The sequence below is a fragment of the Equus quagga genome, chromosome 2, assembly GCF_021613505.1.
Source record: "Equus quagga isolate Etosha38 chromosome 2, UCLA_HA_Equagga_1.0, whole genome shotgun sequence".
Taxonomy (NCBI): Eukaryota; Metazoa; Chordata; class Mammalia; order Perissodactyla; family Equidae; genus Equus; species Equus quagga.
This window is the reverse complement of record NC_060268.1, coordinates 95596629-95610977: the sequence shown is the minus strand read 5'-3', so window position 1 is coordinate 95610977 and position 14349 is coordinate 95596629. Positions and strand designations below refer to the sequence as shown.

At 53.9% G+C, this 14349-nt stretch overlaps 1 protein-coding gene across 1 annotated transcript in view; it reads left to right on the top strand.

Moving 5' to 3' along the window:
* The window catches only part of MESD (mesoderm development LRP chaperone), an 8647-nt gene extending 2460 nt beyond the window's left edge, over nucleotides 1–6187 (top strand). The window contains exons 2-3 of the mRNA XM_046654710.1: nucleotides 3317–3549; nucleotides 4796–6187. Of these exons, the coding sequence (XP_046510666.1) occupies nucleotides 3317–3549; nucleotides 4796–5054 (492 nt within the window). The 3' untranslated portion in view covers nucleotides 5055–6187. The remainder of the gene's footprint in view (nucleotides 1–3316; nucleotides 3550–4795) is intronic.
* Nucleotides 6188–14349: the final 8162 nt, after the last annotated feature.

Sequence of the window (14349 nt, the reverse complement as noted above, 5' to 3'; positions counted from 1 at the left end):
CCCCCCCCCCCCCCCCCCCCCCCCCCCCCCCGTGGGGATCCTGAATCCGCCCCCGTTCCTTCCCACTAGCACAGGCCCTGGGCTCTGTGAGAGGCCAGCCTCAGGCATGTGGGGTGGGGAGCGAAGGGGAGGGCTCATTCTGCTGTTAGAACCGATGCTGAATCCCAGCTGGTGTAGAAAAGCCACAGGAGGTTTTTACATTTTAGGCAGGATAGCAGGAAGGGGGCGGGGGCATTCTCAGCCAGCTGTGTGGGTTTGCCTTTCATTGCCAGTCCTCCAGCATGTGACCTTGAGTGCACTCTCTTATCTGAGCCTCGTCCTCAGGTGTTCAGTGGAGCCCTGTAGGGTGTCCTGCAGGTTGGGGATGTAAAGTGTGACGTCCCTGGAACATAGTGGCTACTCGGGAGTCCATGGCTGGTGTTTTTGTCAGGGACCATGGGAGGAAGAAAAGGGGAGGCAGAGGAGGGGAGTTCGCCGAATTTGACAAACAGCGAGGGGGTCTCGAGAAGTGTGAAGCCCCTTGAAAATGCGAGACTGGCCTGGAGGCAGGGCTGGGCCTGGGGTCTGGGCAGTGCCTGAGCCCTGCCTGGGGGCGCCGGGTGGAGAGGGTGACCAAGCTAGGAGACAGCAGGGAGGTGCTGGGCCTGAGGGGGGAGCTGCACGTTTCCCTGCGGCTAGGGTACTGTTTTTCCATTTTTTTTCCTGTAGCTATAACACAAAGGCATTTAAAATGGAAACTAAGTTTTTTGAAAGGATCCTTCCCCTGGCTGTATAGTTACTAGACTTCTGATTATTTGATTATGTTTTCATTAAAAAAGGAATGCTGCTTCAGACCTGCTGAGCTAATTTCTGTGGCTGTTAGTGAAATCACTTTGAGAAATGCCCATATTTGAGGCTGTTGAACCAACTAGGAGGCTTGAAGTGATTTAAAGAGACCCAGTGGATGCTGTGGACAAGCAGGACAGCGTGAAGACAAAAGCAGCCTGTGCGTCTGGCAGCCAGGAGCTCCAGTGTGCCGTTGAGGTGTGATCTCCAAGGCTGGTTGTAGCCAGATGGCAGGGGCTGCGGGAAGAGCCACCTATCGGGAGTGCTCACCTCTTGCCAGAGGAGGGAGGAGGGAGGTCCTGCTGCCCCTCCCTCTGGGGGTGCACAGTGACTTCCCACCCTGCCCAGGGCCTCGGGCCTCGGGCTGGAGCCTGGAGTGAACCCAGAGCTTGCTCTGCGACCGCTGTTTGCAGCGCCCCCTCTGTTCTTAAAGCAAAGTGAGGAGGGAGCGTGTCAGCTGAGAGGGTGGCGGGTTGGGAGAAGGCTGGTGTGGTGTGTGGAGTCACCTCTGTGCTGGTCGTCCTGGTGAGGAGCAGGCCTGGAGGAGGGAGGAGTCTTCCGGGGGCACGGGGCTGGCGGGTGGGGCCACCTGCAGCGGCTCCCAGGACTCCTGCTGCCATCCTCCATGGAGGAGCTTTAGCACAGCTCAGCACTGTTGCGCCTTCAGCCTCGGCCCTCAGCAGTTCATCCAGAGGACCAAGGAGGAGTGATACAGGGGTGTTCGTTCCATTCTAGTCACAGCTTGGCTGAGATTCGTTCGTGTGCTGCACGACTCACCTGTGTAAGTGCACGTTCCAGTGGCTCTGGGTATATTCAGAGAGCTGTGCAGCCACCGCACAGTCAGCGTTGGAACCTCTTCATCACCCCAAAAGGAACCGTATGGTCTCCGTGGCCCGCTCTGTTCTTCCGGCTCTCCAGCTGCCCAGGCGGCCATGGGCCTGCTTCCCGCCCGGAGACGTGGCCCCTCCGGACACTGTGCTGATGGACTCACACCGCGTGGTCCTTGTGTCTGGCTGCTCTCGCTCAGCACAGTGTCCCAGGACCGTCTGTGTGGGGGCGTCTGTCCTCGCGCCACTGCTTTGTGTGACTGGAAGTAGCCTTTCCTCCAGGGAGCACTGGTTCTTTTAAGTGTTTTTATCCATCTGTCAATCTTCCATTTATTAGCTGGCATTCCACTGTTAGTAATTTATTCATTTGGTTATGTATGTCCACATGGATTCAGTGGTTCCTATTTTATTTGTGGGCTACAGGTCATTCTGTCATTATTTATTTTGGTTTTCAGAGTATTCCCGATGCGGCCCTGAGCCCTCGTCACATTGGCTTCCGTGTCCTCTGGACACATCCCCTCATTCTGTGAGCACTTTCTCTCACTCGATACAAGAACGTAGTCCAGGCTGTCTTCTGTTTTCCTTGCTGGAATTAACCTTTTCTCCAAGGTACCCTAATCCTTTTCAATATTTTTATCTCTCTCTTAAAGGTCGTGAGTTCCTTCTGATGTCTCCACTTCCAGCCTGATACCACGGGGCACATGCTCCCCTTCCGTGTTTCTAGCTTCCTTCCCAAACTGCAGAGCACAGCTCCTCATCCGCACAACTCACTCCTTCCCTGGAGCCTCTAGCTCAGAGGTGGTTCAGTACTGTGGGCTCATAACTGCAGAGATCAGACTGCAACTTGAGTGGAGTCTTTGTTTATATCTCTTGTTTTTAGGTCAAATTGATAGACCTGAAATGCAGATCTTGAGGACACAGTCCCATGAGTTGTGGCAGATGGAGGCATCTGTGTTGTCCACACTGTCAAAATGAGAACATTTCCACCATCCCAGAAGGGTCGCTCGTGTCCCTCCTCAGTGAGCCCTGCCTCACACCCCCCTGAGGCAGCCCTGTCCTCATTGCTGTCGCTCTGCGTTGGTTCTGCCTCGTCTTGAGCTTCAGTGAGCGGAACCGTGTGTCTGACTTTGTGCTTGGCTTGTCTCAGTTAATCTTTCTGAGATTTGTTGCGGGTGTCAGTATTTGTTCTTCGTTGCTGCGCAGTATTTTCATTGTGTGGCCGAACTGGAATGTGGCCATTGTTGGAATCTATCATCTTGGGTAGATTCTTTGGGAGTGAAAAAGCTACAGAAATTCCTCATGCGGGGACTCTCTGGTCGGTGGCTGGGGTCACGGGTTGGGGGTGCCGCCTGACCACTGACCAGGGTGACGGGTGGGGGCGGTGCCGTCTGTCCCATGATGGGTGACAGGTGGGGGCGCCTCCTGGCCAGTGACTGGAATGATGGGTGACAGGTGGGGGCGCCTCCTGGCCAGTGACTGGGGTGATGGGTGGGGGCGCCACCTGGGACTCAGGCTTTGCTGACAGTCAAGTGGAGGGGCACTGCGGGTTCCCCTTTTCTCTTGTGACGGGGTCCCAACCTGCAGCTGACATCACATGCGGGTGTTTTGCCATGCCAGTTGGAAGGTGCGTTGCTGATGACAGGTTTTGCTTTCCCATCCGACAGAAGGATGACGACATAGAGGAAGGGGACCTCCCAGAGCACAAAAGGCCCTCGGCGCCCATTGACTTCTCGCAGATCGACCCGGGCAAGCCCGAGAGCATCCTGAAGATGACCAAGAAGGGGAAGACCCTCATGATGTTCGTCACCGTGTCGGGGAGCCCCACGGAGAAGGAGACGGAGGAGCTCACCAGCCTGTGGCAGGGCAGCCTCTTCAACGCCAACTACGACGTGCAGAGGTGAGCTGGGGTGGGCGGCCCTCTCTGCCCAGAGTTTCTTCTTGTACGTTCATTCATTCATCTGATTTCTTTTCTTTGAAGAAGAACATTCATGATTGGTCAAAGTAAGTTTGTTTATTTTTAAATATCTCATTTCCATCCCAAAGTTTATTTGTCTTTGTATCTTTACCCTTTATTCCATCTGAGTGAGAGGTTGTGTGGTGTAGCCTCGGGGGCGGGTTCGTTAGGGTTTGACGGCCGTCCGCCGCTCGCTGGAGGGCACCTGTGGCACCATGTTCAGAGGGGCGATGACTGATTAGGGGAAGAGGTTGGCTTTTCTCAGCTCAGTGTCATCTGAGGTGCAAGTTCAAGGGATTTCCTTTTTCTTCCTCAATAACAGTTGTGAAATTTGGGGTCTTCAGATGTCTTAGTTTAGGAAACAGGAAAGTAATAAAAACAAATGGAGGACCCTAGGAGGTGACAGACTGCCTTCATTAGCCTTAGCAGACACTTGAGGGACCGAGTCTGTGTTTGGGAGAGACTGGGCCCGAGCTGCCCCTGGTCTCTGGGGGGTGGCCGGGATAGCGGGAAGGTGCAGGGGTGGGGTGGGCCCTGGTCTCTGGGGGCAGCCAGGATAGCGGGAAAGTGCAGGGGTGGCGTGGCCCCGCAGGAATGGAGGGACCATGACCCACTGGCCATGCTGGAGGGCCACCCAGACTCCGTTCTCTTCCTCTTTGGTCCTGGGGCCCCTTGAGTGTGGACACTTGTGCTGCTTGCTGTTCGCTCCAGGGTTAGGTTTCTGTCCAGCACCCGAGGTCCCTGAGCCCTTCCTGGGCCATGTACCCTGGCCTGGTCTAAGCCTGTGGTGTTCAGCCTTTCTCAGCTGCAGCCTTGTCAAATGAAACCTCATCTGGGCACAGCAGTGTGTGAGACAGACGCACACGCAGCCTCCCTGCGTCCGCCGAAGCCCTGAGCCTCACCTGCGGCACTGAGAGCCCTCCTGGAGCCGGCTGCTGACCCGCAGTGAACCCCGGGGTCTGTCTCTGCCTTTGCCTCAGCTGAGGTCTTAAATAGTCCAGCCGGCTGGCATTTCCAGACGGTGAATGTCAGTGGGCACCAGGCCTTGGGGTACAGAATTTTTTGTTCCATATCCGTGTAGAATTGGAGAGGGATTGTTTTTCTTGGTCAGCTACCGGGTAATTGCCCTGAACCCTGAGTGCTGAGCGCTTACTCATGCGTGCTGACCGTGTGGTCGCTTTCTGTCCAGGTTCATCGTGGGGTCCGACCGCGCCATCTTCATGCTCCGGGATGGGAGCTACGCCTGGGAGATCAAGGACTTTTTGGTCAGTCAGGACAGGTGTGCTGATGTCACGCTGGAGGGACAGGTGTACCCTGGCAAAGGAGGAGGCGGCAAAGAGAAAAACAAGACCAAGCAAGAGAAGGGCAAAAAGAAGAAAGAGGGAGACCCAAAACCGCGGGCTTCGAAGGAAGACAATCGGGCTGGGAATAAAAGAGAAGACCTGTGATGGGCCGCGCTGGCTCTGTGGGCAGCACCGGGCCAGAGAGCATGGCCAGGGCTCGCGGGGCTGGGGCGGGCGTGGGAACCGCACACCAATGAAATCCCACTTTCTCCCAGAACACGTCTGCCACAGGACCCATTTGTGTCAGGCTAAGAATTACTGTTAAAAGGCTCCACGTAAGAAGGCAGGGGTTTCGGAATTAACGTTGAACACCGACACATTCGTGGTGGCTGTAAAATCCCTTCAGATGGAAACCTGACTCCTGCTTTTTCCCACTTAAATCTGAGGAGTCGTCGACGCCGCCGTGGCACCACCCCTTATCGGCCCTGCTCGCCTGCACGCCCGTGCTTTTTATTCTGTTAACTGAGAGGGTACCAGGCTCTGCTCAGACAGGCTTAAGGCTCTCGACCTAACTGACTCAGGCTCCTGGTGCCACCAACCTCGTTCTCGTCACTGTGGGATTCAAACCGGCCATGGGGGCGCACAGGGCTCTGGTATCCAAATACTCCCGGGGCCAGGCATGTGCAGCCTGAGCCTGTGCTGAGATGCGGAGGCAGAGCTTGTGGGGCGCGGCGATCCTGAGCGGCCTGAGCCCCTCAGTGCAGAGAGCTCTTGGTGTCTGTCAGGTTTGTGCGGCGTGCAGAGTTCGGGGGCTGTGTGCTGGGTCCTCATCCGGGAAAGGAGTGCTACTGCTGGGTGGCATGATCACTTAATGTCACAGTTGTAAGGGTGTCAGTCGGGAATCAGAGTGGTTTGCAGAAGGGTGGCAGAACACTCAGTAACCTCATTCATTTCTAAATGTCTTTCTTTGATAAAGTGCCTAAATTTGCAGTGTTTTGTAAGGTACTAATGTGATGTGCTACCTGTTACTGTCTGATTTTGCTGTTCGTGACCCAGAGTCCACTCCGAGTAAGTGTTACAGCATTTCTATACAGGTGTCACTTTTAGGAACTAAAATTATTTGTAAAAAACTTCCATTGGGATTTTTAACAAATTAAAACTAGCACACGTATGTGGTTAGGAAGTGTCGTTGTTGAAGAATGGCACAAAGTGAGCAGTCTGCAGCTGCCTCGTGCCACCGCCTTGTTCCCATGGGAGCTGCTCATCACTTGTTTAAGGAAAAAAGCATACATTCTCCAGCTCGTCGTGGTGTGTGTGTGTTTTGGCCTCGCAGCGTCTGTTTCCCCTTATTTTGGTAAACACTCAGCTTTCCCCATGAGCCCCCTAGTACCCACTCTGTGCTTTGGGTGGGATGCTGCCCTGCAGGCCCCCAGCCCAGGGGTACGGGCAAGGCCCGGGCAGAGCCCTCCAGAGCGGGTGTGCCTGAGCGCCTCAGAAGAAGGTGCCTGTTCTGCAGTGTGGCCGCAGGGTCTGGGCGTCAGGATGGAGCCAGCGGGCAGGGCAGGGGTGGGGCAAGCCCCGCCGCGGTCGGGTCTGAGTCTAGCCGCGCTGGTCTGGCGCAGAGCCTCTTTCCTGCCTGGAAATTGCTGTGCTGAAGCGGGAGCGTGCCCGCACCTGCCCTGAGCCTGTGTTTCCTCGTCAGAGTGTGGCCGTCCTCACTTCTCGTGTGCAGCCCCTCCACAGTGCTTACCGAGCGCTGCGTGCTGGGTACAGCCGGGCGCAGGGACAGTGCAGACCCAGCCCCTGCCGTTGCAGAACTTAATGGTTTGCTGGGAAGACAGATGTGCATCACGTGCAAAGTGAAATGGCAACTGTTAGAAATCGGGAAGGAGCCCACCCTCTCGAGGCGGGGGGGAGGCCAGGGGAATAGGGCCGTCTAGGCAGAGGAAACAGTCTGTGCAGAGGCCCTGTGCTTAGAAGTGGCAGAGGAGGGACAACTCAGGAGCCAGCTGGCAAGGTAAGAGGCACATGGGGCCTTCTGCATTTGGAATGCCCCGAAGGACTTAGAGCTGTGGTGGGCTGGGCGCCAGAGACAACCCAGTCTGCACCAGCTGTGCTGGAGACCTGGGTAGAAGCACACCAGTGGGCATGAGAGGGGAGTGGGGGTGAGCGGTTAGGCCTTGAAAGAGGTGCAGCTGAGCAGGGTGGTGGGGGTGGACCTGCTCAGTCCCTGCTGGGGACACACGAGGTTTCAGGGTTTGCTGGCATACACAGTGCTGCAGTGGGCATTTTATGTACATTAATACAGAATAATTACATCCCGAAGCATTTTGGTAAACCTGTTTATATCTGAAGGGAAAATTCCTGACAGTGGAATCGCTAGAACAGACAGAACTTAACATTTTGGTATTTATAGTCAAATTGCTCTCCCAAGCAGTTCCAGCTTAGCTCTGCTAGTGATAGACCTCGGAGCCCTGCCCGGCCTGGGCGTTGCACTTGCCAGTTTAACAGATGCAAACCCCAGGTGTGCATTGGCTGCCCTGACGACCCGGTGGTGAGGAGACCGCCAGAAGCCTGGCGGAGAAGCAGCACCCGGGCAGCCTGGTAACAGGAGCTGTCTGGAAAGCCCCGAGCAAGAGAAATGCCGTGTGTAAGGGGGTGGGGATATACATGTGCATCATAAACTTACTTTTACTTTTCTGTGTTTGTCTTATTGTCTCTTGATCTCACACGTTTGCCTGCTGTCTTCTGACCATGGGCTGTGAGCATGAGGACTAACTCAGACAACGTCCTTCCTCTGCCTTCATCCTTGTCCTCCAGCTTTGGTGGCTGTGCTATAGTTTTTATTCCTTTGCTGGTTTCCTTCACAGTGTGAAATCTCGTTTTCTGTTTTAGGGAAACCAACTTAGAGTTTGTGCCCGCCCCTAGTCAGGGGGTTCAGGAGCTTCCTCATCTCCGGGTTCTCGTTCACAGGGCTGTCTGCACACTGACGGGGCATACGGTGCACCTGCGGCTCTCCTGGAGCTCTGGGGCCACCCCCTCACCCCCGCTTGCCGGGCCACCTCGTTGCCAGCACTTGGTGACTTTGCCAGGGGAAGCCTGAGTGTTGGTTTTTTGGAACCTTTTTTTTTAGTGCTCCTAGAACATGGGGGTCATTTCCAATTACAGATTCAGCTCTTATTTCCCCCCCAATATTTTGGAAACATTTGTCTTCTGTTGTTAACATATTTTTTTATCTTGGTGTTTTTGGCATCAGTTTTTTTCTTAGCTCTGACATAAGTTTTTTTTTTTTAATCTCATTCTGTTTTTAAGCTCACTGAGCTGTTTTCATTAAAATTCAAGTTTTTATTAAATTCTGTGAACTCAACAAGTCCAGGTGGAGAACCTCCACCTTGGGTTATGTTTTCCCAGAACAGTGTCTGCCTGTACCTGGTCCTGTGTTCTGCTGCTGCTGCTGTTCTGTAAATGCAGACGGTTTGGCTGGACACACCTCTTTGTCGCTACCCATCTCTGCGTCTCAGCCAACGCAGCCCCAGGTGTGGCCACAGCCTCTGTTTTGGGTGCTCTCCCCAACGACCACCCCCCCCCCCCCCCCCCCCCCCCCCCGGCCCCTCTTTCGGCCCCCCCCCCCAACCCCCCCCCCCCCCCCCACCCCCACCTGAGGCGGCTGCTTCCCTGAGCTGCTCTTGCTGTCCCTCAGCCTCCCTGTACCTGGGCAGGATGGGAGGGGCTCAGCAAGGCTGCGTGGTCTGTCCTGACGGCTGGGCTCTGTCCTGCTGTGGTTTTCACCCAGTGTCCTGGACAGGCTCCCCACCCCCACCCCAGTGTTCTAGGAGGTTCCTCCAGTCAGCGGTGACCTTGGGCCGCTGGTTTCCAAGGGAGGCTGGGCTGGCTTGTTCCTCACTTGACTACTCTCTCCACACCCGTTTTCCTTCTGTCCCTGCAGAGGAGGGAAAGGTCATGCAACCCACAGCTTTGACCTGGGCGTGTCCAGGGCCCGGAGAGTGAGGCCCTCCTACAGGCGCACGTGCAGGGGCCACGAGACCATCAGGAGGAATAATACGTTCATGCTGGACAGCCGTCTTGGTGTTCATGGGGGATTGGTTCCAGACCCCCGCAGATACTGAAACTCCCCAGTGCTCAAGTCTGTTAGCCCTCCATGTCCATGGGTCCCACATCCGTGGATATGGAGGGCCAACTGAATCCAAAAAATCAAGTTAATGTTAAAAAAACTACCGAACAAAAGATGAAATGTTAAAGACAGGACCAGGCGGGGAGGGGTTCAGGTGAGCAGCGAGCCCAGCTCTGCAGGTGTGGGGTCAGGTCCACCGTCTGAGGCCAGCAGTCTTTAGTTAGCATTTCCTCATGTTTTAAAGTTCCTATCATCTGACTTCCTGGGTTCTTGGTTTCAGAGTAAGAACTGAAATCCTTATTTTTGTTAAAATAATATGACAGTGATGTTAAAAGATCTGTATAACAAAAAGGTATTCATCCACCAACACCATGCCAGCTATTCAAGCCGTTTTCCTTTGCCCCAGCTTCCTTTGAAACCATCGTCTCTGAACTTAATGTTCAGAGTTGTCATAGCAGACATGGAAATCTGTCCCCAGCTTTTCCCACTTAGCGTCCTATTTGGTGAAGTTTCCCCATTACTGCATGGGCCTCAGGTCCGATGTTTAGTGCCTGTGAAATATTCCCATCCCTTCACTGTACCGTAGTTTTACCCAACAGACTGACATAGTGGAGAAAGTTGGGCCAGACCATGGCCATCACTCACAGGGCACAAGGCTGAGCTCTAGCCTGCCCCTGACACCCCCTTCCAGGTGCGGCTGCCTCAACCCGGGGCTGCCTGCCATTTGTGTGCATGACTCTCCCCCTCCCACCCCTCGGATGGTCACGGCTGTCTGGACCAGAGGTGGGTACCTCACCCAGGGCACCACACATGAGGGTAGCATATCAGATCCTCTCTGGGCCAGAGCCTGAAGACTTGGCAGCTGAGTCATCAATAGTGGAGCAACCACAGTGAAGGTCCCAGAACTTCTGTTGGAGTTTTTAGACCTGCCCTCTGTTTCTGACTTCCTGGGTCGTGATTATTCAGTTGTCCCTGGAACCTAAGAGTCCTGGGTCCTCGTACAGTCACATCGCTTAACAACAGGGATATGTTCTGAGAAATGCATCATTAGGCGATTTCATCATTGTGCAAATGTCACGGAGTGCACTTACACAAACCCAGAGGATGTAGCCCACCACAAACCTAGGCTGTATGGTACTAGTTTATGGGACCACTGTCATATATGCAGTCCATCGTTGACCAAAACATTGCTATGTGGTGCATGGTTGTGGGTTGGAATCCATGAACCTCATGGTAATCACAAACCAAATAACCTACAGTAGATACCCAAAAAATAAAGAAAAGAGAACCCAAGTATAACACTAAAGAAAACTAAAAGCTAAAGGGAGGCAAGCAAGAGAAGAAGAAAGGAACAGAGAAGAACTACAGAAACAACCAGAAAACAACTAACAAAATGGCAGTAAGTACATACCTATCAATAATTAGTTTGAATGTAAATGGACTAAATGCTCCAATCAAAAGACACTTGGTGGCTGAATGGATGAAAAAACAAGGCTCATCTCTCTGCTGCCTGCAAGAAACTCAGTTCAGATCTAAAGACACACACAGACTGAAAGTGAAGGGGTGGAAAAACATACTTCATGCAAATGGGAATGAAAAGCTGGAGTAGCAATACTAATAGCAGACAAAGTAGACTTTAAAATAATGGCTGTGACAGGAGACAAAGAAGGGCACTACATGATAAAGGGAACAATCCAATATTTATGCACCCAACACAGGAGCACCTTAATATATAAAGCAAATATAACAGACATGAAAGGAGAAATAGATAGCATAATAGTAGTAGGGGACTTTAGCACTCCACTTACACCAATGGATAGCTCATCCAAAGAGAAGGTCAATAAGGAAACAGCCTTAAATGACACATTAGACCAGATGGACTTAGTAGGTATATATAGAACATGCCATCCAAAAACCACAGAATATACATTCTTTTCAAATGCACATGGAACATCTTCCAGGACTGACCACATATTAGGACAAAAAACAAGTCTCAATACATTTAAGATTGAAATCATATCAAGCATCTTTTTCAACCACAATATGAAACCAGAAATCAATCATAAGAAGAAAACTGGAAAAAACATGTGTCGGCTAAACAACCAATGAGTCCACAAACTAAGAGGAAATTAAAAAATACCTTGAGACAAATGAAAATGGAAACAACTTTCCAAAATCTATGAGATGCAGCAAAAGCACTTCTAAGAAGGAAGTTTATAGTGATGCAGGCTTACCTCAACAAACAAGAAAAACTCAGTCTAACTTTACACCTAAAGGGACTAGAAAAAGAAGAAGAAACACAGCCCAAAGTTAGTAGAAGGAAGGAAATAATAAAGATCAGTGGAAATAAATGAAATAGAGAAACTAAAAGAAATAGAAAAGATCGGTGAAACTAAAAGCTGGTTCTTTGAAAAGATAGATAAAATCGATAAACATTTATTTAGCCAGACTCATCGAGAAAAAAGAAGACCCAAATAAATAAAATCAGAAATGAGTATTACTAAGAGGAACTTGATCAGATATCAAGGGTGGGGGGATTCTTGCTGAAGACAGAGCCAGGAGCTAGATGTGAGGGGTGAGGGATGAGGGACTCAATGAGCTGTCAAGGGTGGGGGGTTTTGCAGGATTCTTTGCTAAAACTGAGCTCAGCAGGCAAGTCGAGGCCTGGTTGAGACGAGGGCTCAGAGGAGGTTGGGTGGGGCCGCAGCCTGGAGCTGAGAGGCCTTTAGGGGGGCAAAGATGGGGCTCTTAACCTGGCCGTCCGTGAGGATGGAAGTCTGGGAGGAAAGCCCTGAAGAACAGAATTGGCTGGGCGGGTCCCAGAAGCCCGGCTGGGGCAGAGGAGCAGAGAGGAAGGTGCTGATGCAGTGACGATGACAAACAGGTCTGGACATTAGCTCTTGCCCATGCTACCCGTTGTCCCCTCCAGGGCTGTGGAGGCGCGAGCAGCTCTGGCTTAGAGGTGAGTGAGCCCTCGGCACAGGACCAGTGTGCGCTCTGCCTCCTTCCTGAGACCCCCTCAAGGGGTGGAACTGTTCTCTTCACTCACTGTCCAGAGGACCGAGGCCCAGCTGGGGAAGGTGATCTGGCCAGCACTCCCTAAGCCATCCCTCTAAATCCCTGATGATTGTCCACGTGGGAAAGTCCTGGCAAAAACTGAGGCTGAGGGATGAGCCCTCCAGGTGGCAGCAGAGACCAGCCAGTCCGGCCTGGGCTTCCACACGCAGGCTGCTTGACTGCCGCCAGCCTCAGCCAGAGTGCCTCAGCTGCTGTTTCAGTTAAAGACCACTCCATGCTTGCCAGGGATTCGTGGAAATCTGCATGCACCTCTCTAACTGTGACACCTGAAGGGTTTTCTGACCCGCGTGTACTGTTCTGCCTACATTAATTTACCTCATCCTCACAGCAGCCCTGCACAGGAGATACCACGTTACCATCCCCACTTGACACAGGGAAACTGAGGCACAGGGAAGTTAAGTGTTTTTCCCAGAGTCACACCACTGGGAACTGACAAAGTGAGGATGTGAACTCAGGAGGTGGGGCTCTGCCTGGGAGGAGGGCTGCTCCTGTCCTCTGGCCTCATTGCACATCCACGTGCCTGTTGGCACGTGTGCTCAGCTGGTAGTACTGAACACCAGCCAGTTCCTGGAGCCGTCCCGGCGACGTGGGTAAAGGTGTTTACCGAGTCATTCAGAGACTCTCGGTGTTCTCTGCCATACCCCGGGCACTGCTGTGAGGTTCTCCACACGGCGTTCCCTCACTCTCCGTGATCCGTGAGGCCCCGGGAGCCCAGCGCCGGCCGGCCAGCCTCCAAGGAGTTGTGTGGTCTGGGGCGCATCGCTTAAGCACCTCCCGGAGCCCATGGGGACAGGTGCAGCTCTGGCTCTTGGTCGTGCTGGAGGAGCGAGCCCGCTGGAGCCCTTGCGCAGCGGCCCTCAGCGTTAACCACACGCTGTCTTGTTTGTTTGCACGTGAGTAGGCAGAGGTTCCAGGCTCAGCTCTGGCCCAGGGTCACTGACAGGGAGGTAGAGGCCTCTGGACGCTGGACCCTGCTGGTGGGCAGTGCTCCCCTCCCTGTGGCACAGGGCCCCAGTGGGGCCAGGCGGCAGTCTGCAGGGACCGCGGGCACCGTTCTGGAAGGAGCAGAGCCTCTGTCCTGCTGTGCGAGAGCCACGTGCTCTGCTTCCCCTCACATGGTGACTGCTGGCCCGCTGCTCAGGACTGTTTTCCCACCGCTGGCTTCTATGGCGAGGGCCTCACTCTCAGGTGAGGTTGAGACCGGGTGCAGCTGCCGGGCCGGGAGAGCGGCAGAGGGGCTGACCAGCTGTGTGCCAGGATGGGCGTTTCCTGGGGCACATTTCAGGAGGCCCCCTCAACTGTCAGGCCAGACACCTGGGGTCTCCCCCTTGGTCCAGCATCCGGGGACCCCTGAGCTGGAGGCCGGCCGCCTGGCGAGCACTTAATGATCCTGTGGTGTTGACTCCTGCCGGCAGAGCCTGCCACTCAGGCCTGTCCACACTGGATCTGAGCAGGCCACCTGCAGGACGTTTGCATCCCAGCGTGCGGTGCCGTGGCAAACCCGCAGCAACTTTCCTCCGGAGGAGTCTGCCGACGTTCCCGAGCCACGACTCCAGAGCTGGGCAGCTCTGGGCCAGGGCAAGGATGGCTGTCATCCTGGAATGTCAGGAATCCTCAGGGGCATCTGGTCTGCTTCGCATCTGCTTTTCCTACCGGCAGGCTGCATTCTTCTGTGTGGGGAGTGAGGCTCCAGCCATGGGCCTGGAAGCACTGAGGCCCTTTTGATCCTGGCCTCCCGCCTCAGCCCCAAGTGGGACGGCCTTGAGTGCCATACTTGATGTCCCTGGGCCTCACCTCTTCTATAAACAAAAGTGACAAGTTCTGCCAGGCCTGGAATTTACATGCCAGGGTCTGGAAGAAACAGGATGGGAGGGCCTTTTTCCGGCGCAAAGGAGGTCCCTGAGCCCTTAAGATAGAGCTTTCCTTGCAAGTTCCCTGAGATCTTTGCTCCGCCTTAAAAACCCTTGAGGGTAAGGTTGGTGTTTCCTGCCTCTGGGCTCCTAACTCTAACTTTAAATCCATGTATGCCCAGGCCAGAATGTACCACCTCTCTGGACCTCAGCTGGATCAGATCCACACTCGCCAAAGGAATTCAGCTGCGGGCTCAGGAGATGCAGGACCAGGAGGGAAGGAAGAGGGAGATGCAGGACCAGGAGGGAGGGAAGAAGATGAAGGACCACAGAGGAGGGAAGAGGGAGATGGAGGAGCAGGAGGGAGGGAGGAGGGAGATGCAGGACCAGGAGGGAGGGA